The 24165-nt window shown below is 38.6% G+C and overlaps 2 protein-coding genes across 10 annotated transcripts in view; one reads left to right on the top strand and one right to left on the bottom strand.

Annotated features, from left to right (window-relative positions):
• Nucleotides 1-216: 216 nt before the first annotated feature.
• ANGEL2 (angel homolog 2) lies at nucleotides 217-19162 on the top strand. 8 transcript variants are annotated; one of them, XM_040263150.1, is made up of 10 exons: nucleotides 233-460; nucleotides 2613-2938; nucleotides 4413-4668; nucleotides 8268-8524; nucleotides 9398-9467; nucleotides 10958-11379; nucleotides 12267-12393; nucleotides 12784-12841; nucleotides 14753-14916; nucleotides 16770-18921. In XM_040263150.1, the coding sequence occupies exons 3-10, from the start codon at nucleotides 4662-4664 to the stop codon at nucleotides 16919-16921; spliced, it is 1257 nt and encodes a 418-aa protein (XP_040119084.1). In that variant the 5' UTR covers nucleotides 233-460; nucleotides 2613-2938; nucleotides 4413-4661; the 3' UTR covers nucleotides 16922-18921. The 8 variants fall into 8 exon arrangements, 7 of the variants coding, with proteins under 7 accessions (XP_040119088.1, XP_040119084.1, XP_040119081.1 ...); XM_040263149.1 differs by lacking the exon at nucleotides 233-460 and adding an exon at nucleotides 547-632; XM_040263147.1 differs by lacking the exon at nucleotides 4413-4668 and having other exon boundaries at nucleotides 16770-19148.
• VASH2 (vasohibin 2) overlaps nucleotides 17938-24165 on the bottom strand; it is a 42792-nt gene continuing 36564 nt past the window's right edge. For both annotated transcript variants that reach the window (XM_040263155.1, XM_040263156.1), the window contains exon 8: nucleotides 17938-22453. In XM_040263155.1, the coding sequence (XP_040119089.1) occupies nucleotides 22381-22453 (73 nt within the window). In that variant the 3' untranslated portion in view covers nucleotides 17938-22380. The remainder of the gene's footprint in view (nucleotides 22454-24165) is intronic.

Genomic DNA, 24165 nt, shown 5'->3' with positions numbered 1-24165 from the left:
CCGGCATTGGCAGGGGTGGGGTGTGTTTCTTTACTATTAGCGCCACCTGGGAAACCCAACTGCAGTGAACCTCCCATCATCTCTAATCAAGCTGTTCTCAGCTCTTAGTTAATTTCCTGTCTCTTTAACACCCAAGTCGGCTGTTTCGCCCTACTCAGAAATGGCTGCGCCGGCTTCACAGGCTCTGCGCATGCTTCTTGAGCACAATTTGGCGCCGAGACAATTCGGCGACTTTTGCAGCGCAAGATGGGGACTTGGCCGCGGGCAAGATCGAACTTCCCGGCATGCTTTGCAGTCGGGCCGCGAGGCCCCGCGTCTAGTGATGGGGAGCCCCTGGTGCTTGACGCCGCCAAATCGGCCGTAGAGGTGGACGTCGTGACCGGGAGCCGCGGAGTGGAAAGATGGAAGCGTGGCGCTGTGTGAGGAGGGGCTACGGCCGCTGTGTGGTGGGGAGAGGCCGGTCAGTAGGGCTGGGTGGCGGGAGGGAAGAGGGAGGGGCGGGCGGCCCGGGGGCGGGAGCGGGCGGCCCGGGGGAACCGGGGCGGGGCGGGCTGGGGTGTCGGGGTTGGAAGAGGAAGAGGGTCCGGGCCGCGATGCCGCCGGGACAGACCCCTGGAGACCCTGAGGGATAGGTAAACCCGGCGCGCGGCCCGCGCAGCGCGGGCCCGAAGCGCCGAACGCGTCGGCCGAGGGCCGGGCTCGTGCTTCCCCGGGCCGGGCTGGCCTCGGAGCTCCGGCCCACTTCCCGTGACCCAGCCCGAGCCTCCGGGTCCCCGGCCTCCTCCCCCAGCCCCGCAGAGCCCCGGGCGGGGAGCTGCGGGTCAGTTGGCGAGGCCGCCGTTCGCCGCGGGTTCAGGGCGGCCTGATCCCGAGGGAGGCGCGCGCTTTGTGCACACGCCCAGGGGCAGCTCTGTTGGCGTGTGGATGCCTCGCAAACTTTTCCCCTCCCCGACCTTGGGATCCCAACCTTTTACGATGATTACCAAATTCTCGTTCCACATTGATACTACCGGATAATTTACCTGTGAAATTGACTTATCTTTGAATAAAAAGCACTTCAAGAGGTGCTGCCCACATTAGCGCCTTTCTAAGTAGTATCCACGAGTTGCTGGCTTTGATACACTGATTTTTTTTTCTAATACACTTTAACATAAAGGCTTAGGTATTATTTAATTGTGTACCATATGAAACTGACTGGTGTATTATTACACGTGGGAAATATAGCACCGTCTTAGTTTTTACATCAGTTATGGGGATCAGGTTTGACTCCTGTAGTTTGGGGACTTTACTGTTCCGTAGGCAGCGTTTCCTGAGTACCAGCTGTGTGCCACGCACTGTGCTAGGCACTTGGGAAGAGACCCAGATTAAAAGGAATTAGGGTGCTCTGACCCCAGAGGAGCCCATCAATTTAAGAGAAAATAAAAAGTCGGTATAAGTAACTACAAATACAGCGAATAAGTTTTGTAGTACAAATATTAGAATACGGTAGCTTATTGGGATGGAAAGTGTATGGCTTTTCTCCAAATCTCTATGGGTTTCAGACTTGTCACAAAACAGGATAGACTTACCCATGTCATGCCTTTAAAAGTTTACAATTATGTTGAGTTTAGAGAGCAATTTGAGAAAGGGTAAACTGCTCAATAAATTTATATAAAAATGTAAATGCTGGTGAAACAAATATATAAAAGTCAAATAACAGTAAATACAATTTAAACAAAATTCCCTTGGTGATGAAAGTGGACATTATTGACACTGACTTGGAAATATAGCTTTAATGAATTCTGGAGGACAGGAGGAGTCTTTCTCAGGATTGTAGCTATTTGCCAGAATAGTGTTTTAGTGCTTGAGTTGCATTGTTTTATAAGAGAGCCTGAGAGCAATATATCTATTCAAAATAATGATAACACTATTTCGGAGACATTTTTCATGATAGAGCCTATCATATAATTGGTATCAGATAATTGGTGCTGTTGGGTTTGGAGTGTTGGTGAATTTCTAGTAAGTAAGTCTTTTTCATTTCCCTCAAGGAGGAGCAAGCTTAAAAGAGAAAAAAGTAGCATGGAAAAATAAATTATTTACTGATTAGCAGGAGAGGTAGGTAGTTTCGTGAAGTAGTGATAGGCTTTTGTTTTCTTAGCTGTAAAGATGTTTGGAAAATAAAACCTTGGTATAAAAAAGTTGTTCAGAAACATATTTTTACTCCAAACCCAGGTTAGAGAGATTCACTTTTATTATAGTCAGCTTATGTGTTGTATATTTAAGTATTATGTGTGCCGTGGGTTTTATTTGTCCATTAGGTTTTATTAGATGCTAGAAAGCTACTCAGTACAGTTTGGTGATTGGTTTATCTCTCAGTTGAATTGTGTGGACTTTTAGAAGTTTATCTGGTACTTGGGGAGGCTGGTGGATTCTCTGTTAAGTGTTTAGAATATCATTCATAGTTGCTTTGGGAGAGTTTTGAGGTACTGCCACAAGCAGTGAAATCCTTCAGATTGAGAGGTCAGATTTTAACTATTAGACATTACCTTCCCTTGAGGAAACAGATTTAGATTCTGTGTGCTATACAGCTGAACAAAAAGTGGTGCCTCAAGGAGTGTATTTATTTCTTTTAGATACCCCATGTTACCCCACCACCAGAAGAGTCTGGGCAGAGACTGGACTACACCGTGGGAGACTCTGCAAAAGTGTTGCTGGAACAGACATATTTCTAGTTGTATGAGGTGGCCTGGACATTATTCTCGCGCTCCTTACCCATACTTCAGTAGTAGGCATTTCTCACTAAATTGGAGACCACCTTGTTTGTCTGAGTCTAGAGCTCCATTTCAGTACTGGAACTGGAGGCCTGACAGCCTGGGCCAGACTTCTTTGCTTCATCTCTCTAGTTACATCATGAACTCTGAGGGAGATGAGCCTTCATCAAAACGAAGAAAACACCAAGGTAAAGGTGACATTTATCTTGGTGCAGAAATAGACATAAGCCATAGCATAATTGAAACTTTTCATATTTCATCTTTAAGAAAACCTCCTGCAGGTTTTAGAGGTGTTTGGTGTTTTATTTTTAACCAGTACTTTTCTGTTAGGAAAACGGAAGTTTTTTTTTTTTTAATTAAGTCTTTAAAAAAAAATCTTCAATTAATTGTGTATTTCTGGCAGTAAAAATAAAAGTCACTCTTCATATAAAGTTGGAAAACAATGGAGAACCAGATGGAAACATTAAGAATAATTTTAAAATTCAGTGTTTTGGAAACAAAGATTCTTAGATTTCTTAGAAATTGATAACATGTATTCTTGAGATTTCACAGATATATTAAAAAACATTATGTTTTCATTTTTAATGTTAGCGTTGTTATAAGACAAAAGAATTTCCTTAAATAGAAACAATCATAAGTGAAAAATATTTTCTTATACAATCCGATTTTAGCTTATTAAATTTATATTTCTTATGATGGGTCTTTAGACATAATCAAAAGTCTTTGGGAAGTTTATCTTTTAACCACATCTTATTCAACTTTAAGACAGTTTTTTCTAGCTATCTTGGTTATTTCTATTTTTCTCCTGTTCTTTTTACTCTCAACAATTCACCAGACTCTCTGTGCTTCCAGCCCTGCTCTCTTCCAAAAGGATACACGAGTAGTCTAAGTAAATTTGGAATTGTCATTCTTACTGAGCTACAGTTGTTGATGAAGATCATTCCTCTGAAGATACTTAGAAACAAGCTGTGTGGGTGTTAATTGGCAGGGAGCGGACATAAGTTTGTCAAAGAAAGGTGTTCAGAGTGAGTCTCAAATGGGAGTAAGAGCTAGATTAGTTAGAACTCTAAGTAGGACTTCTACACATTTAAGTAGAAATACTAATTACTCAAAAGAAGTGGAAATCTATTTGTATAGCGCTTAACCACCAATGTGTTTGTAAACAAGTATTTGAATGATTGAAAGGTACATTTAGAATCATTAAAATTAGGTTCCTAAGAAAAACCCATCATCTGAGGCTATATGAGGACGTGAGGTGGCTGCTCATTCATGCATTCATTGTTCATCAGGGTAACACACTCCGCTTCTGTTTAGCCTTTTGTAGATCTGGTGGGCTCTCAGGTGGAGAGGTGGCGTAGTGACCCCAGGTATGGGCTTAGGAAACACTCCTGCGCTCATTCTGCTCCACCACTAACTGTGTGAGTTGGGACAGGTTACGAACCTCTCTGCTCCTTGGTTTCCTAGTGTAAAATAATGCCTGCTTTGAAAGCCTGTGGAGGATGAAGTGAGACATAGTCAAAGTGCCTAACACATTGCTGGCTTCATAGTAGGTACTCAGAAAATCCTGGTGGTGTTGTTTTCCCTTTAATGGATGGGGAATTACATTTACAGACCGATAAACTTTGATTGCAACCTGACTCTCTATATGTCCGTTCTTCCTAGGTTTTGTGAATAAGGAAAATGCTCTTCGTTAAGCCATATTTGTGACTTCTGATATTTCACTAATACTACTTTTCAATCAAGAGAACAGCATTGCTAACTTGCCTGTCACTTTAAAGTGGTGTTTGAAGGATTTGTGTGACCCAGTTATGACCTTTTAATTAGGCACCCTAGAAACCCAATCAGGCCTAACTGCTTGCTTTTTTTTGACTCATCTGTCTTCTCTGCTGTGACCACCTTGTTCCTCCTGACATGGAAGGTATATAAACTTTTGTAGTGTGCGTTTATGTTGTGAAGTCTGTGAAAGCCAAAGACTGTCCACTCTCTCAGTAGTTTTCAAATTGTCTTCCATGGAACCCTAGCACTCAAACAAATTTCTGTATGTTCATTCAAAGCAAATGTGGTCAGAATGAAATGTGTTTACCCCATCATCCTAGCCCCAGTCCCAGCCTACCAGGTGTTGATGGTCAGGACATGAAAAATAATGCCAAAGGGCTATACAGACTGTAGAAGTCTGAAAGCTACTGTATTGATTTGATCATCTCATGTTCTTGGTTATTTAAAAAAATGGAATTGCCAAGAGAGTTGGTTTAAACTCTTAATTGCCAGGACTATACAAATCTTATGCTTTTATATGCCATTACATATACATATTTTATAAGAAAGCATGAGTGAATTTAATGCAGCAGTGCCACCAGGGTAGTGCTGTAAGTTTGTGATGATAGCTAACATTTTGTTGTATGACTAGAACGCTCTCCATGTGATTTACATAAAAAGATTTAATGATTTGTGGCTAAAACTGTAGACCCTCCCTAATTTATGAGGGAATTATGTTCTCAATAATCTGTTCTTAAGAATCAGTTCTGTTTTCCTCATAGAAACTATGTTATAAATTTCACAGTAGCTGTGCAGAGTCAGTATCAGTAGCTTTAGTTCTGGCCTTTAGGGGTTCAGTTCAGTCGCTCAGTCGTGTCCGACTGTTTGCGACACTGTGAACTGCAGCACGCAAGGCCTCCCATTCCATCACCAGCTCCCAGAGTTCACCCAAACTCATGTCCATTGAGTCAGTGATGCCATCCAACCATCTCATCCTCTGTCGTCCCCTTCTCCTTCTGCCCTCAATCTTTCCCAGCATCAGGGTCTTTTCCATTGAGTCAGCTCTTTGCATCAGGAGGCCAAAGTGTTGGAGTTTCAGCTTCAGCATCAGTCCTTCCAATAAACACCCAGGACTGATCTCCTTTAGGATGGACTGGTTGGATCTCCTTGCAGTCTAAGGGACTCTCAAGAGTCTTCTCCAACACCATAGTTCAAAAACATCAATTCTTCTGTGCTCAACTTTCTTTCTAGTCCACCTCTCACATCCATACATGACCACTGGAAAAACCAAAGCCTTGACTAGACAGACCTTTGTTGACAAAGTAATGTCTCTGCTTTTGAATATGCTATCTAGGTTGGTCATAACTTTTTTTCCAAGGAGTAAGCGTCTTTTAATTTCATGGCTACAGTCACCATCTGCAGTGATTTTGGAGCGCCCCCCCCCCCCCAAATAAAGGCCTTTAGGAGGAGGATTCTCCATATTCAGTGAAGGATAAGGGACAGTTTCCTTCTCTTTCCTGGGCATAGGACAAGCACGGGGCTAAATTGTGTGATAGTTGAATGCTTTTCTTACTTTGGTTTTCTTTCCTTCATCATTTTTTACCTTTCTCCTCAGGCTCCTAGTACCACAACTCCCCTGTCCGCTCAGACCTCGCTATTCATAAAAATTACCTTCTTCTTCTGTCCTCTGGTCAGAATTCCTGTTCCTTCAGTGCAGCAGATATCAGCTTTTAGATTTTGAGGGATGAAATCTGATTAAAGTCACTTAAATTTTTTACTTCATTGACATTCCTAGAGTGTACTGATATTTTTTTTTCTTTCACCATTTTTGAGCTACAACTGACATTACCAGCACAGTCTAAGTTTAAGGTGAACAGCATAATGATTTAGCTTACTACATCATGGAAGGATTACCACAATAAGTTTTGTGAACCTCCATCATCCCAAAGAGACACAAAAGAAAGGGGAAAGAAATATTTTGTATGTAATGTGAGCTTTTAGAATTTACTCTCTTAACAACTTTCATATAGAACATGCTACAGTGTTAATTAAATTTAGCATGTTGTACATCACATCCCTATTACTTACTTATCTTATAACTGAAAGTTTGTACCTTTTGACTGCCTGCAGCTAGTTCCCCCACCCCTCTAGAGTGTGTTGATATTCTGTAAATATATCATAATTGCAGAAGATTGGGAAAAATCTTTCATAGTCCTTCCTATCAGAGATAATTACTCTTAAAAATAGTGGTATATTTCCTTGTAGTCTTTTCCCCCCATGTTTAGAATACTCTTCCTCAATTTATTTTTTATTTAATTTTTAATTGGAGAAATTTAGGGATTCTAAGGAGAAGGCAATGGCACCCCACTCCAGTACTCTTGCCTGGAAAATCCCATGGATAGAGGAGCCTGGTAGGCTGCAGTCCATGGGGTCTCAAAGAGTCGGACACAACTGAGCAACTTCACTTTCACTTTTCACTTTCATGCATTGGAGAAGGAAATGGCAACCCACTCCAGTGTTCTTGCCTGGAGAATCCCAGGGACGGGGGAGCCTGGTGGGCTGCCGTCTATGGGGTCGCACAGTCGGACACGACTGGAGCAACTTAGCAGCAGCAGCAGCAGGGATTCTAAATCAGTGAAATGAAAGCCTTACAGGAAAAGGGAGATATCTAGGGCTGAGATTTTCTCATATCATCTAATTCTGCTTAAAAGTCCATCTTCAAATCTTTTTGTTTCTCAAGTTCATCCCATTTCTTGTTTTTCCCTTCTTTTAAGCTTATAGATTCTCTAAAAAGTTCCACATTTGTCTTTATGGCTTTCATGACAGTAAGAGTATCCTCTTTATTGATGGGGAGAGGAAGATCGAAGGAATATGTGTGTTGTGTATGAGTATTTATACATATATATGGTACTGTGTTTATCTATAGATACATATATGTATGTGTATATATGTATTTTTTTAAGTAATCATGTCTAAATCAAAGACTGCTTATAATTTCAGAATCTCTTGCTATTTCATCTCATTCTCAATACTTTTTAAGTGTACGTGGTGTCTTTGCGGAATATAAACTATCACACGTTCCTGATTGTTGCATGCTAAGTTTGTCAATCAGGAATTATCATTTACTAGCATTGTATAGCTATGTTACATTTAACTTTTGCTTTGGCGTGCATTAAAAATAGTTCTTTTGTTTATTTCGTTAGCATTCTTCCAGCAAATACTGCTTCCATTTACTGTCAGTTTATACCCTTCATTCACATCTAAACCAGATTTCTCAGATGAACTGTCTCAGGAACATAGTTAAGCATTTGATGATCTTGTCATACTAGTAGATGATAAAATACAATGTGAAATTATCTTGTTGAAAGACCACCTGTGCCATACAAGTATATTGTCCTGGCTGTGAAGTTGCTGAGCATGTCTGTGGCAAATCCATGTCATAACCGTGGGGAAGTGAGAAGCCATGACCCCTGTGTAGTCTTAGCTTTGTTGACACACACTCAGAGCCTCCAGAATGACTTCCTGAACCCTCTTAAACATGTTTTGTGCCTCTTGGATCAGGCAGTGTATCATTTCATGGTCTTTGTAAACAATTTGACAACCACTTCTAGTCATGAGGTGCTACAGTATCATTTTCTAGGGGAAAATATTCTGTTCATTGCTTATAAGAATTTTTAAAAGGCAAAAAATACTTAACATGCAGGAAAATATATGATCTGTTTTTTATTAATTCTTTGTATTTTGTCTAATATATTTTAACAGGCACAATACAGCGGCATTGGGAATATATATGTAACCATAATAAAGAAAACACGAAGATCCTAGGAGACGAAAATGTTGACCCCATATGTGAAGACAGTGAGAACAAATTTGACTTTTCAGTGATGTCCTATAATATACTTTCACAAGATTTACTGGAAGACAATTCACACCTTTATAAACACTGCCGGCGGCCAGTATTACACTGGAGTTTTAGGTTTCCCAATATTCTGAAAGAAATTAAACACTTTGATGCAGATGTAAGTGTAAAATATCATCAGAATTCTTCATATAAGGAGAAGTTGGATTCATTTCTGAACTAAATGGTTTTTTTATCCCTTTTGTTTGTGAAGTAAGAAGAGAAGGCCTATATAGTTATAGGTGAATTCCCTAGCAGTCCAGTGGCTAGGACTCTGTGCTTAACACGCCCAAGGCTCAAGTTCCATTCCTGGTTGGGGAACTAAGATCCCACAAGCCACAGTGTGGGGCCCCCCCCCCAATTTTTTTAATAGATAAGATGATGAAACAGCTTTGAATAGGGTATTATAACTTTGGAGGCATAACTTGCTAATGGTTGTTGTAATAAATGATTATATAACTTTTCAGAAAAGATCCAAAAAGTTTTAAGTATCAATCAGTTTTGAGACAGGGACTGGTACCATATTAAGTATTCAGTAAATACTTCCTTTGATTGAAAATTTTAACAATTCGTGCAAAAATTAATTTAGATGATAGCATTCAAAAGACTAGAAGGATTTAGTATGAATGAACTTGTAAATTCAGGGAACATATTCCAGCATAAAATTATATTAACATTGACTTTAATCATGTGCTCTCAGATAACTTTCTTAAAAATAATAAATTATGTTAACATTGACCAGCATATAAATTATAAATATTTCCTTTGGGAAATACCAGTTTTGGATAATAAGAGGGATTCATGTGAGTAAAGGTCATGGTTTTGGGGACTGATTAAATTTGGAGACATTAATTTGATAGATTTATACAAGAAAAAATTATTTCAGGTTTCATCCGGTTTTTAGAATTTTAGAAACCTCATTTTAAAACAAAAGCACCAGAAAATTCATATTTGTATTTTTTTTGTTTTAATTCAAGCCATTTTTTCTTCTAAGGTACTTTGTTTGCAAGAAGTTCAAGAAGATCATTATGGAACCGAGATCAGGCCAAGTTTGGAATCATTGGGTACAAATGTAACTTTTATTTTAGCCAGATTTACTTAATGAGTTGTTAAAACATAGCTTGCTAACAGGTGTGTGGTATATTTGAACTAAAAATCTTAATTTTGAAAAACAGCTTAATACCCATTTTAAGAGGTCAAGAAAAGATTGAAGTATTTCAAATGGGAACTTTGTGTTGATACCTATTTTAATTCAAATGGAAAGGTGTGCAAGAATCTCTTCATAGCTGCCTTTCTAGTCTTTGCCCACGGCAACCCACTCCAGTGTTCTTGCCTGGAGAATCCCAGGGACGGAGGAGCCTGGTGGGCTGCTGTCTATGGGGTCACACAGAGTCGGACACGACTGAAGCAACTTAGCAGCAGCAGCAGCAGACTCCTAAGATTCTGAGTTCCATGAGATTAGGGACCATTGTATCTAGTTCATTTTATAACACCCATGTCCACGGTGCCTAATTGAATGAATACCTTTAGAAGCAGGTCATCTCTGAGAAATGCTGCCTGCGTTGCATTTATTCATCAGCACATATGTTTTTGAGTGTCTACTGTACACCATGCACTATTGAAGGCAGTGGGGATACAGCAGTGAGCAGAACAGATAACGGGTCTCTATCCCTGTGGAGCATACATGCTGGTGGAGAAAGGCCAAGAATAAATTGAACAAACAAGTAAATAGTACCTCAGGTAATGAGAGTTTTCTGGAGAAAAACATTGGAAGGGGGAAATGGGTCAGCTTTCAGTTTTAAATAAAATGACTAGAGAAAGCAACTTTTGAGTAAAGACCTAAAGGAGGTGAAGGAACAAGTGGTGGCTGGAGCATTCCAGGTAGTGGAGATGGCTAAGAGAAGGTTGGAGTGCCTTGAGGCAAGACAAACTGCTGTGTGTGGAGTGGAACAAGCAGGGAAGAGTTAGAGGCAAAAAGGTAAGAGATCTGGGCTCGGGAGAGAGGGGACAGATTACTATAAGGTCGCTGTCTTTGCCTTGACTCTGACTTTTGTTAGGATGGAAATGAGAGTGTGATAACATACACGTATGTAACACTGCAGTCTGCGGTAAAATCTGTTTGACCCAGAAGTAGACTTTTTTGATTCCAACACTTTTTAACATCCTACCTTACTAATATTTTTAAAAATACACTTTGGTAAACATTGTCCGGGCTTCTGTGTTGCTCAGAGGGCAAAGCGTCTGCCTGCCATGTGGGAGACCCAGGTTTGATCCCTGGGTCAGGAAGATCTCCTGGAGACGGAAATGGCAACCCACTCCGGTATTCTTGCCTGGAAAATCCCACAGACAGAGGAGCCTGGTAGGCTACAGTCCATGGGGTGTCAAAGAGTCGGACACGGCTGAGAGACTTCGCTCGCAAACACTGTCCAAAAATTAGAATTTTGTTTTGCCATATTTATTTTTTTTTGCAAGTGTGGCAAAACACAGTTCTGTTACTTTCATATATATATAAAAAAACAGTCATCTTTGTTAATAATTTTCTTCTTTCTTACAGGTTATCACTGTGAATACAAGATGCGGACAGGAAGGAAACCTGATGGCTGTGCCATTTGCTTCAAACATTCCAAATTTTCACTCTTATCAGTGAACCCAGTGGAATTCTACCGCCGTGATGTTCCTCTATTGGACAGAGACAATGTTGGATTAGTGTTGCTCTTGCAACCCAAGATTCCAAGCGCTGCCTCCCCTGCCATCTGTGTAGCTAACACACATCTGTTGTATAATCCAAGGCGAGGTGACATTAAACTGACCCAATTGGCAATGCTTCTGGCAGAGATTTCCAGTGTTGCCCATCAGAAAGACGGCAGCTTCTGCCCCATTGTTATGTGTGGGGACTTCAATTCTGTTCCTGGTTCTCCACTCTATAGTTTTATTAAGGAAGGAAAATTGAATTATGAAGGACTCGCCATAGGAAAGGTAAGTGCATTCCTTCTTATTAGGAGGTGGGTGTGAGTCTCTGTCTTCATTGTAAAGCCAGGATAGAGCTTTACCTTGTAAAGTCATCCCAGAGCTGTTTGAAAACCTCAGGTGAACCAGTACCCTCAGTTTACCAAGCTGCAATGATGATCCATAGCTACTCACAAGTAATTATATTCACTGGATTTAATTCACTTTTCCATCTATTTGTGACAACATTCTGCTTGGAGGAAGTAGGAGCCAACAAAAAATTCAGAATGGGGGTGATGAAGGAAAATAAAACCTTTGACAGACATGAGTACTTCATAAATAAGGAACTACTCACAGGTGCAGAATAGCGTTTTGAATGCCGGATGTGGGCAAAAGAGTTGGAAAAACAGTAATTTAATATTTGCTTATTATATAAATTTTCCTTTACATAAGGATAAATATTTCAGTTCTTTAGCTGAGTATAATTTATCCCATGTTTTTATTTTTATTGTTCTTCTGCTTAGTTCAGGTCATTTCCTCTTCAGTACATTTAACCAAAATAAGCCCTCACCACTGAGTTTTGGATAATAGTTTAAAATTTTATGAGTTGATCTTTCTTAGTATTTTATATAACAGGAACTATAATGCAGGTAGTAAAAAAAGGAGGAGCAGTATTAGTCCAAAGCTATAGATCATTTAGATTTCCAAATTTGAGAAAAACATGCATAGGAAAAGACTACCATTTTTATGTAAGTAATAATGTTTTCTGAACTGTATTTGAGCAAAATTTTAAGCATGAATGATATAATGAATAAAGGATAATATTTACCATTCTTGGATTTCCTTTTAAGAAATAAACTTTTCAGTACATAATTTAAAATCTATTTACCTAAGATACCTGTTGAAATTTTGTTTAGGTATCTGGCCAGGAACAGTCTTCACGGGGACAAAGAATTTTATCTATTCCAATTTGGCCCCCAAACCTAGGTATCTCACAGAACTGTGTGTATGAGGTACAGCAGGTACCAAAAGTAGAAAAGCCAGGTAAGTGTTTGCAATCCATTTTGGCAGTCTTCTTGATAATAGTGTTCCCTTTGAAGGCATAAGACTAAATTTTTAAAGGGATAACATCTCAGAGATGAATATTCATATATAAAAGCATAGAGTTGTTCACTTTTTTTTTTTTTTCAAGAACTCTGATTACCTTTTTGAAAATCAACTTCCAAAATTACTTTTGCATGAATTACTTGCATGTTGCTTTGGACATGTTTGTGTTTTATTTTTGCTAATTCTGGAGACCATCATAATACAGATTCTGGGATGAACCATTTAACTAGGCATCTATCTAAACTAGATATGCCTTAAATACTGTTCCTAGAGTGAAAATAGAACAAGACACTAATAGTATCAATAAGCTTCTCTTTGTTCTTACAGATGGTGATCTGACACAAACAGAGCTGGACAAAACAGAGGTCCTAGTAACAGCTGAAAAGTGAGTTCTGGAAAGCAACAGTAGACATTTGCTGACTCTAGTTGAGTAAAGAAATCATTTCTCAAAAATCACTTGGTTAAAAAGCTGATGATAATTTGTGCTGGTGAACAACGCTGGCTCTTAAGTCAAGTAGACCTGAGTTCTTACCCTAACTTTGCTGCTCTTTAGCTGTGTGATTTTAAGCAAGAAATCTAACATTTTTAAAAGGTTCAGTTTCTTTATAATTTGGGTTGTTGTGAGAACTAGATGAGACAAATCATGTAAAACTCAGTGTTTGACATACAGTAAGTGCTTAAGCATTGTTGTTTATAGAAACAATTTGTCCATGGACCTGAACCCACTAACGTTTATTGCTATTATGTATTTAAACAAAGGTGAAGATCACAGAAAAATATCTTTCAGGTTTCAAGAGACTCTTTAGCCTCCTTTAACTGCTTACTGGATCTCAAAAATAAATCTATAGGAGAATTGATCCAAAAAAAGAATATGGCTGTAGAAAAGATAATTACCTAAACTTATCTCTTAAACTACAGGGAAAGGTTGTCATAGGTAGCCAGGTAAAGATGCCTGGATTTCTTTTTATTAAAGAATCATGGATGCTTAGGGCTGTGATTGAAAAACATATATTTAATACAACAGGATGGAGACTTACATTTATGTCTTAGGAGATTCTCAAAATGTCTTGATTATTTCATAGTATGACTCTTCTATAGCTTTGACTTTTGTTTTAACATTTAAATTTCAGAATCACTTCTCATTTTTGTCTGCCTTCTTCTCAGTCTTATTATATTTTGTATATCTTGTTTTGGGAAAATATATATAAGAACTAGTAAGAAAAGAGCAATTTTTAAAAATTAAAATTTATTTAAAAAATTTTAAACTTTTACAGTAGAAACTTCCCTGAGTGAGATTATTAAAAAGGCTACTCTTACTAGCAAATACTTAGTTTTGAGTAATTCTAAAATCTTTTTATAACAAAACAGCATATAAGAAAAGCTACTTATATCTTTAAAATAGTGTCTTTATATGTATACTTGTATCTGTAAACTAAAATGTTAGTAGTAAGAACAGTTTGCAGTAGACCTATTTTACATTTAATAATACTGTAAATATAAGTCCTCAGACATAAAAAGTTTCTAAAATTTGGCAGTAGAGCGATTTGAAGCAATTACCTATACTTATTGACCTATGAGCTCTTTAAAATCAGGGCAACATCTTTATCAGTGTATCCTTAGCACTTAAGAAGAGATAGTGCCTGGGACTTAGGAGATGTTTGATAAATGTGTGTTGGATGAACAAAAAATTTCTTTTAAATTTTGTTTTGTTTCATGACTTAAAATATCCTTAAAATTCATGATGTGTTAATGGGGATGATTTTTAAATCTTTTGCCTGTGACATCATGTGTATTTGAAGAATGGGGTAAATGTAAGCCATTATATAGAAGCTGTTTTAAGATGCAGTACAAAATTACCTCACATACCATGGCAAGGATAACCATGGAAAAATATGGCCCCTCTGACATCAAAAGTCTTGTCAGTTCTAAATAGTATTCCTAAAGGCCACTTTAATTTTCTTTCTTAGAAGCAGCAAAAAACTTACAAATTGTTTTAGAATATGTGTTCATTAGTAAGTGGAGGCTCTCAAATATGTTATAATTAATTTTAAAAATCACATTAGTATGTTAATTATTGAGCTCCCTCACCCCACCCCACATATTATACCCCTGTTAATGGATTTTGGATATCACTGCATGAATAAAGAAATGTGAGATTGTGATATGGTCTAATTAAATAAATATTGTCCTAATGTCTGGTTTTGACTGGAAATTTGAAAAAGTGCTTTAAGTAGGAGGAATTCTAAAAATCATTAAAAGCTTGATGGATGCTACTCTTTTTTTCCCTTCGATTTAGGTTATCTTCAAATTTACAGCACCATTTCAGCTTGTCATCTGTTTATTCACATTATTTTCCTGACACTGGAATCCCAGAAGTGACCACCTGTCATTCCCGAAGTGCCATAACTGTGGATTATATTTTCTATTCTGCTGAAAAGGAAGGTGTTGCTGAGCAGCCAGGTAAAGAATGCATGTCATCTTAAATTCTGCTTGAGAACACAGTAACTAAAAACTTCAGGGCTGAAGCTGAGAAAGCCAAACATCTGTATGAAGTTCTCAATTTAGAAATTAAAAATATTTTAAAACTGGTAATATATTTGGCAGATTGGTAATATATCTGAGTAAATCAGTCTATCACTTGCAAAAGATGGAGGCAGTGAAATACCTCAGAGCAAACTATTCCCCGTGAATTACGTCCTCAGCTGCAGCCTCCAGTCCCAGCCAGCTTCTGAGTTACTTTAGAGATCTTTTATATTGCCTTTCGCCTTTATTCACCACACGTTTATTGTTTTCTTGCGACAGCAGCATCATGCAGTTTTGCACTAAAACTTTACTAAGGTCTGCCGCCTTCACTGTAGGGCCTTGCTTGACTGCCAACAGCTGACAGTTTGTCATGTTGACCCTGGAATATTGGTTCTTTCTGGAAAGAGAACTCTGAGAAGTGTGTTTTCAGAAAGCAAAGGTGATAAAACACTTTTCCTTGCATGATTCATTGAAAACAAGGTATTAAATATTGGTCAAAGGATTTAACGTGGAGAATAAAGTGAGGTTTAAAGTAGTGAAAGTGGAGTTGCTCAGTCGTGTCTGACTTTTTAACAACCCCATGGACTAGTCCATCAGGCTCTTCTGTCCCTGGGATTCTCCAGGCAAGAATACTGGAGTGGGTTGTTGTTCCCTTTTCCAGGGGATCTTGGAAAAGACCCAGGGATTGAACCTGGGTCTCCTGCATTGCAGGCAGATTCTTTACACCAGGGAACCAGGAGTCAAAAAAGTATTCAGAAAACTGAAAATCCTAAATGTGGGCAGCTATTTTCTTTTCTGATTTTTCTCTTTTTTTTCTTCCTTTTTATTTTTTTCAATGCTACTTTTCTTTTCCAGTTTTCCCTTCTGTTTTTTTCTTTCTCTCCAAAAATAACCTTACTAGTAACACTCAGGAGATGGCCAACTCCTCTCCAATAGATCAGCTCTACAAAATAACCTTGCTGCTTTGAATTTGTAATTTAGTTCTGCTAGTTGTCATACTATTTATATCCACTAGATGGCGGGAGTGTGCCGTGGACCAGCATCTCCGATGTTAACGTGAGGAGCCTTTTACTCCGCTCCTGTGACTCTCTGGGACCAAATTATACTAATTTATTCTGCAGTCACTTAATAAATGTCCTTAGATGTGGCTTAGTCTTTCGGTTTTATACAATTACAGAAAAGTTGATGGGGGAATTTCTTAGGTAGTTGTCAGTCTCAAATTACTGTTAACATTCTTACGTGTTACATTGATATTTTCTTCTAAAGATTATTTGTAGAACTTGAAATTTAAAAAAAAAATCTGAAATAGGAAAACAAACATCTGAGACTGCTGTTTGTTTGAGAGTTATAATTAGGTTGCTGCTGCTGCTGCTGAGTCGCTTCAGTCGTGTCCGACTCTGTGCGACCCCATAGACGGCCTCCTACCAGGCTCCCCCGTCCCTGGGATTCTCCAGGCAAGAACACTGGAGTGGGTTGCCATGTCCTTCTCCAATGCATGAAAGTGAAGTCGCTCAGTCGTGTCCGATTCTTAGTGACCCCATGGAACTGCAGCCCACCAGGCTCCTCCGTCCATGGGATTTTCCAGGCAAGAGTACTAGAGTGGGGTGCCATTGCCTTCTCTGCATAATTAGGTTATAACTCAATAAAAAACTAACCATATTTTAAACTGTTTCATATTAGATTTACAGGGCAGTGTCAAATTACATATCTTTTTTTCTTTTTTTAAAGACTTCCGTGGTCAATTCACAGCCTGTTGTTTCTCTAAATATGTATGTGCTTTTTTAATGTAGGAGCTGAAGTTGCTTTGGTTGGTGGCTTGAAACTTCTAGCCAGACTGTCACTTCTCACAGAACAAGACTTATGGACTGTTAATGGACTTCCAAATGAAAATAACTCTTCAGATCATTTGCCTTTATTGGCTAAATTCAGACTTGAACTCTGACTCTTGATTACATATATACTTTGCTTTCCCATTTGTTTTTTTTTTCCCCAAAGAATGTAAAGTTGTTCTTAAGAGTTTGCATGTTTATTTATTTTTATGCTATGAAATTTCTGAAGAGGTTTATGTTAAATGTTTGAAACAGGTAACAGAAGAAACAAGTTTACACTTTTCTTTTTTAATAATGAAAAAATATTTTCCTGACTAGTGAGATCTAAATGCTGTTCATTGCAAAAAAAGTTGTAAATATTTATTCTAAATCCTAGTAAAATTGACAGTGATTTTTAAATATGGCGCAACTTCTTTAGTTCTCTTAGGAAAGAATTTCGTGTTTTTAGCAAGCTTTACAGTGGATCCAAAATAGCTTTGAGTTCTGGCAAACCACAGCTCATTCCCTTCCAGAAGGCCTGATTTCATCACAAGGATCATGTCTGTTGAGTCTTAACTCATTCATCTCAGAAATCATTGGGTTGTTCACAATAGCTAACCATTTTAGTTTGTCTTTGATGGGGCTCGATAGTGCTTTCTAGAACTGTACAAATTGCTTAATCCGTTTTTTTACCATCCTGAGCCGTGCAATGTGCCTGCATTTTATGGGGAAAATGCAGGTCACCATGACCAGTAGGCTGAGGTGTTTTGGACAAGCCCACTCTCCATCCTGCAGTGGACTGTTACAGGGTGCCTGAGAGAGTCAGGGACTGGAGTCATGCCTTGGGTTTCCCTAGTAATTTTTTTTTTTTAATTTAGTTTCAAGAAAAGATTCTGGATTGAAGGAAAGATTTTACTTTACTGAACCAATCCTGTAGAAATTTACTTTATTAGGAAACTTGTACTTGGAACAAAGTGGCAGCTATAAGATCCTTTTTATTTGCCTCAGATATAAGAGGAAGCCAGCAGAACTCTAGAGGGGAGATAGCAGCTTGGAGACCTAAGACTCTTTAATAGTTGATGTTAACTGTTTTGTTGTGGTGTAACTGTTGTCGTTTCTGTAATGTTTGGGGTTTTTGTCTTTTTTTTTAATCATGACTCAGTAGTGTGAGATGGTGCTGGTCGTTTTTATAAAGTGGTTAAGAGTGGGTCTGAAAAATCCTGCAGTTGGCTCTTAATGAGTGTTTGAATCAAACATTTTAAAACCTAAGGGAAAATTTACTCTTTTCTAGAATTGGGATCAAAGAACTATGTCCATTTTTACTAAGTAATTTTATATTGAATTATACTGAATTATAAAAGTTTTTTACAGTGGGTTTTCTGAATAGAATGCTTCATTTTAAATTAGCAGCAGTAGTTACTTTATAAGCTTGGACTTTTTCTACTGAAGTATATTTACTACAATTATTAAAAAATAAATAAACCAGATAAATACCCCCCAAAAGCATGTGGGTTATAAGGATTTCCCTAGTAAAAGTTATAGTGTTATAGAAATACTTCTGTTTATTGTGTCACTTTTTTTTTTTCACCTTAACAGTATTAACCATATAGTTCTAGGATTTTCCACATTTTGTAGTAACAGTTTTCAAAGTATTACATGTTCTGATTAGCAGATATTGTCATCAGCAAATGATAACAGCAGATAATATATTTATCCCTTTTAGTATTAGGGAAAGAAAAATGAAGATTCATGGATAACTATGTTGTGTTGTATGAATTTGTTAACAACTAACTTTATATATAGGTATTCTCGATAAACGAACATCCCTGAAAACCTCTGAAAACTTTAATTTTTTGTATCCTGATTAATATATTGTGATTTTAGGCCCTTTTCATGTGCTTCACTTTGAGTTAATCCCATAAAATTGCTTTCTGCTTTACCTTATAGAATGAAGTATTATTATGTGTGCTGGAGGCCAAGGAGTTCTTCGTAACTTTCTCACAGGCTTTTAAAGCTCCACTAAAATTAACTGTCCACTTGTCTTTACTTTGTTTGATCAGAAGAGTTAGTAACTGTTGGAGCCTTGTATTTACCTGCCAAAAGCAATTAAATTTGGTTAACTGCTGAAACCAAATCTCCCTGTCTCACCTGCTGTGCTATCCAGGTTTTAAATGGAAAGGGATATATTGCAGAATTGCAGTAATGAAATTTTGGTTTTACTCTAGCTTTTGATATCAGTAGGTGTGTTTGAAATTGTCTTTAAGTTAGAGATCCAGAGTTCAAAGGGTTGGAAAAACATTCACTTTGTCAAGTCATTTGCACTTCGTCCATGTAAGTTACCTAATAAATTATTGACTAGTACATTTGTGCCTGAAGGTTTTGTGGTAGATGAAGTAAGCTGTGTAACTCACTTGTTGCCTTGGGTGATGCCAAAATAGAAGGAAGCCAATAAGTGAATTAAGATCCACCAAAATAGAGATAAATTTAATACAGAATCTGAAAATTGTGGAAGAAGACAAGGGTGAGAGTGAAATTAGTTTACTAGAACAAGTATATAATAAGAGGAATAAGGAAGAAAATCACACCATTTATATTTTTAGAAGGAAAACAATCATTGAGTTTCCAGGATGATTTTATTGAAAGTCCCATGCTGTGTATAAACATACAAGTGATGAGAAAAACATTAAATTGAAACATGCACTTATCTGGCATTCTCTAAAATACCATTATACAAGTTTTCATTTACTTAGAAAAATACCCACTAAAACAATCACAGTTTTTCTTAAGAGATCTAAAAAAAAATGTATTGGCCAGAACAAAGTCCAAGAGAATAAACAAGATTCTGAATTGTATGTCAAAAAAACTGTACAAGGTTGTACATAAAACTAGAGCTTACAAAACCCTCAAGTAGTAAGAATACAGAATTAAGATCTCCAAAGTTCTATTTACCAATATCTATTAATAAAATCCTTATGAAATAACTGACTTAGAAAAAGTGAAATGCTCATGATTTCAGAGTGTATAGAAAATACTAAATATCACTTTCTGAAATAAAAGTGTACTCAAAACAGCACAACATGTAGTCTAGAATCAGGATTTCTGTCATTCATTTAAACTTTGCGTGTATTATCACAATGGCTTAAGCATAAAATTTCTCTTGCATTAACTTTTTTTAAAAACAAGATTTCAAATCGTTTCATGGTTTTTATCTTTTGAATTATAACCAGATTTTAAACCAATTCTGTGGGGGTAAATTATGTCATTTTTTTTCTTACCTTATTATCAGTTCACTAGAATGTAAGAGTTTGGTACTTTTCTTGTGTCTTTTAGAAATTAACATATTCCACAGGCAATAAAAATAGAGTAACAACTAAGAATATTTTAACTTATTTTCATGTTTCTGTTGACTAACTCTTGCTTTGGGGAAATGAATCTTAAAATCAAGAAGTGAGCGTGGAAGAAATCAGGTTACTAATTGAATCTTCAAACCAGTTGGCAGTTTTAAGGCTTAGACATCAGCATATTAGAAACAGGTTGTATTCCTAATTCCTTCCCCCATTCTGTGGGAGACAAGGATATGCAAATATTGACACTCCATATTTTAGACTGGACAGTACTTAATACTTGGAAAATCCTATTCCAAGCCCTTAGAATGACTGCAGTATTGTATCAATACTATAAGTAGTCTACTTATTGGATATAATAAACTTTCAGATTGATAAACATGATTATATTTCATCTAGAGAGCTAAGTCCGTATTTTAGAATGAAAATGAAATGATTCACGGACTACTCCAAACATCTAAATACATGTGGCCAGGAGGCTGCAAATGGGTTTGTCTTGAGAAGATTAAAATAACTCATTTCCAATTCTACTGATAGTACTATTCTTAAAAGTGGTTAAGTCCTGAATGTGTTTAACTGTTTTAATCTAATCTGAGACGTAGATTGGACTTACTTGGTCCTTTTTCATGTAAAGGACATTCGACTTCTTTTTTCAAGGAAAGTACTTCCCATTAATAACACCAACAGTGAGCTCAGCTGCACGTGGCTGAAGGATAGACTCTTTTTCCTTCCCATGTCGCCCTCAGAGGTAAAGAATCTGAGTGAGCAGATTCTTACTGTTTTACTCCCTTCCCAAAATCACCTTCAGGTAAAGAAAGCCAGAGAGGGAGGCCCCAAGACTGAAATAACACTTTTGTTGACTAACAGACTTCACTTAAAATACGCTTTTTGGTCTCATGAGTTGGCATGGTTGCTAAGATCAAACAAGTGAAGTAGAAGCTGTACTCTTGATAACACACGGACTTGGTATGCCAGTTATTCTGTGTGGTCTGCAGCAGAAGTTACACTGTAACTGCCATATGCAGGCCAGATACTCATACCCTGCCCCATGGAGAACATCACGCTGTAAGGTGTAACACCATACCCAAAGGCTTTTCCGTTTAAAAAACAAAGGTTCTGCTTCTCCAATTCACTGCATTTTCCAATACCAGTTCCTAAACATCATGAAGTGGTACCTAAAAACGGTACTGGCAAAGAATCACATCATGCCGTGTTTGGTCTTAATATAAGACATCAGAACACCTACCTACCAACAGTGAGTCCTTCAGAACCAAGGCCTGACTCAGAGTTTAAAACTCAGGTGAAATGTGAACAGAAAGGTTATCTAGTTCTCAAAACCTACTGATTCTCTCTCGGCCTCTGTCTGAGGGTGTTATTGTCAGAGGTAATCGCAATACTGCTAAATTTGGGTAGCAGTACATGACGTCATGTGCTTTTCACTGGAGTCTGCAAAGTTTAAATGTTAGTGACAGAACACAGACTGGCTTCTGAACGTGCTTTTTTGTTTTGTTTTGAAAGAACAAAAGCTGCTGTCAGTGAATGCTGTAAGAAAGATTAAGAAAGTAGTAACTCCAAGATCCTGAAAATGATTTCCCATATTGCCAGAAGAATTTCAGTGCTCTTTAAGTAAAACACTTGCATATAATACCTAAAATCTCATCACGTGTGCACCAGGAAAAAAATTCCAAACCTTGTGGAGATCCCCATGGGAAATACTGGGGAAACAATACAAATAGAATTAAAAAAACAACCCACCATTACGTTTGCATATCTGATGTCAAGATGCTGAGGTAATATTGACTGCTTAAAAAAAAAAAACCCACCAATCTTTGCCTCTGTTATTGCTGAAAAAGACATTAATACTGATTGAGTTACCTTACTGTATCAAAAGTGGGAGGGGGGAGGGCTTCATGAACACAGACTACTACCAGTGAGGCATAATGTTCAAAGCAAGTAAAAGAAAGTAGGTAAATGGGAAAATATAAAAAACTACAGTTATGGTCTTAGCCTTTCTATCTGGAGTGAGGGGGACAGTCCAACCCCAGTGGGGTCTATCACAGCCTTTTCATGGTTGTCCCTTCATGAATTTTTTCTTTTTGTTACCAGCCACTCAGAGTCTACTTCCAAGTGAATCCTTAAAAATAAAATTCCCCAGTTCTCAATAAATAGTTGCAGTTCCTCCTGAAGAGATGCTGGGTAAAGTGCAGAGAGAAGCACCATAGAAGCCCTGTGGCTGCCGTACGGCCGGCCTAAATCCGGATCTGATAGCCCACTTCGTTCAGAGTGCTGACGTCAGCCACCTTCTTTTCAGGCAGTGCAGGCCTATGGGTAAAAGAAAGATGGTGGGGGAGAGAGGAGGGGGTACAGAAAGATCATTTAGCGTTGTCAGGGCCCTCTACCCTTTCGGTATTTCCACACACACAGCACACCCCACCCCGACCCCCACCACATGCCAGTCCTAGCTCCCAACTCTGCTTCTTGTTCTGAAGTCTGCCTTTATAGGTTTTAAGGAGCCTTTTAACAGGTTTTCAAGGTAGAGTTCAAAACAAAATGTATAGGTTGCTGAATGAGTTGGTTTAACTTCAAGCCTGCATTTGGTCACACTGTAACTTCTGACACGTATCTGTACCCCTTGCAAGAATCTAAAGTTCAACTACAACAGAACCAAGCACCTGAACCAAATTTTCCTAGAAACCTTGGCTTCCTCAGTGCCCTGGGGAAGCCCAGCGCCTCCCAGGTGTCTGGGGTGACTCAGGTTCTCATAGACATTCTCCATCTCTATTCCAGGCTTGAGGGTATAAATTTAGGATGAATCAGAATTCATCTGAAAAACCATGTCCATGTGGAAAATCATTCCAAGGCAAATCGCCTCTCTTCCCTAAATGTAATACGTTTTCTCATGTACTTTGCAGTATGGCACCGCACTCAAGCATTTACGGGAGACATACGAGAAGGTACTTCAAGCTGGGGAAAGAAGTCCTTCAGAAGCACATCACCTGTCTACATTAAAGCTACTTCATCGGAGACTTCCCGACATAAGATCATGCCTAAGCATTCTCAGCGTTTATCTCACAATTTTTTTCTCCATTTTAAAAACAAGTGGGTAGCCTTTCCCTCCTCCAGGGGATCTTCCCAACTCAGGGATCGAACATGGGTCTCCTGCATTGCAGGCAGATTCTTTACCATCTGAGTCATCGGGAAGCCATTAACTCACTAGTTAGCAGCTGATTCAGACATGATGCTAGTAATGGTGTTGCGTTATTAGTATGCGGAAGAAGAACAAGTTCAAGCAAGTGCTCCAGAATCCTTTCAGAGAAGCAGCCACACCCAAAATGAAGTCCAGACACCCATCTCTAAGCGTCTGTCTTCTCCCCTGGGACCTTGCACACTACTTGGGCCCTGAGCCATGGCGGCTCTATCTCCCACTGCCTCCCAAGGTTAAGCAGTTCCTCACGCTTTAACGAGAGAACCCCTTGCTCCATGGTCCTCGCGGCACTTACCAGTCAGCTCGCCCCACTTCTCCGAGCCTTTCCTGCACAAGCTTCCTCCCTGTCCTGACATATTCCTCAATACCAAGTCACATTTCTCCTGAAACTCTAAAGGTGCTGCCTTTCATATGCGAGATGGAAGCTAGTAAGACCCTAGCTTCCTAACGTTTCTCAGGGGCTCAGATAAACCCACACTCGCCTATTTTCTCTCCCTCATTTTTGCGACCAACAGCACCTGCTGCAAAGCCTGCGGCAGGACAGGCGACAAGTAAGGTCAAGGAATGAACAAACCCCACCCACTGACCCCAAAAAGAGGGCTTCCCTGGGGTCACGGCAGCGACAGGCCACAAGCATGAGCCCCGACGCCACCTGCTCTGAAGCCACTTCTTGGCCACTCTCCTGGCTTCCTCTTGAAGCCTCTCAGCCGCAAGGAAGAGAATTTTCACCTTTTTTTCAAGTTTCTATGTTCCTGAAACTTCTCCCTTTATCTTTACCACGTTCTGCTCTTAGCATCCTTAAAAATAGATGCACTTTGCCTTGGGGCCC

Source organism: Oryx dammah, unplaced genomic scaffold, assembly GCF_014754425.2.
Source record: "Oryx dammah isolate SB20612 unplaced genomic scaffold, SCBI_Odam_1.1 HiC_scaffold_21, whole genome shotgun sequence".
NCBI classification, from domain to species: Eukaryota; Metazoa; Chordata; class Mammalia; order Artiodactyla; family Bovidae; genus Oryx; species Oryx dammah.
The sequence above is the reverse complement of the archived record's forward strand: the minus strand, read 5'-3'. Positions and strand labels throughout refer to the sequence as shown.

Coding starts and splice junctions, on each gene's coding strand:
- ANGEL2 (XM_040263147.1), top strand. CDS start 402: ATGGAAGCGTGGCGCTGTGTGAGGAGGGGCTACGGCCGCTGTGTGGTG. Junction 8,525..9,397: donor TTAAACACTTTGATGCAGAT/GTAAGTGTAAAA, acceptor TTTTCTTCTAAG/GTACTTTGTTTGCAAGAAGT. Junction 12,394..12,783: donor ACCAAAAGTAGAAAAGCCAG/GTAAGTGTTTGC, acceptor TTGTTCTTACAG/ATGGTGATCTGACACAAACA.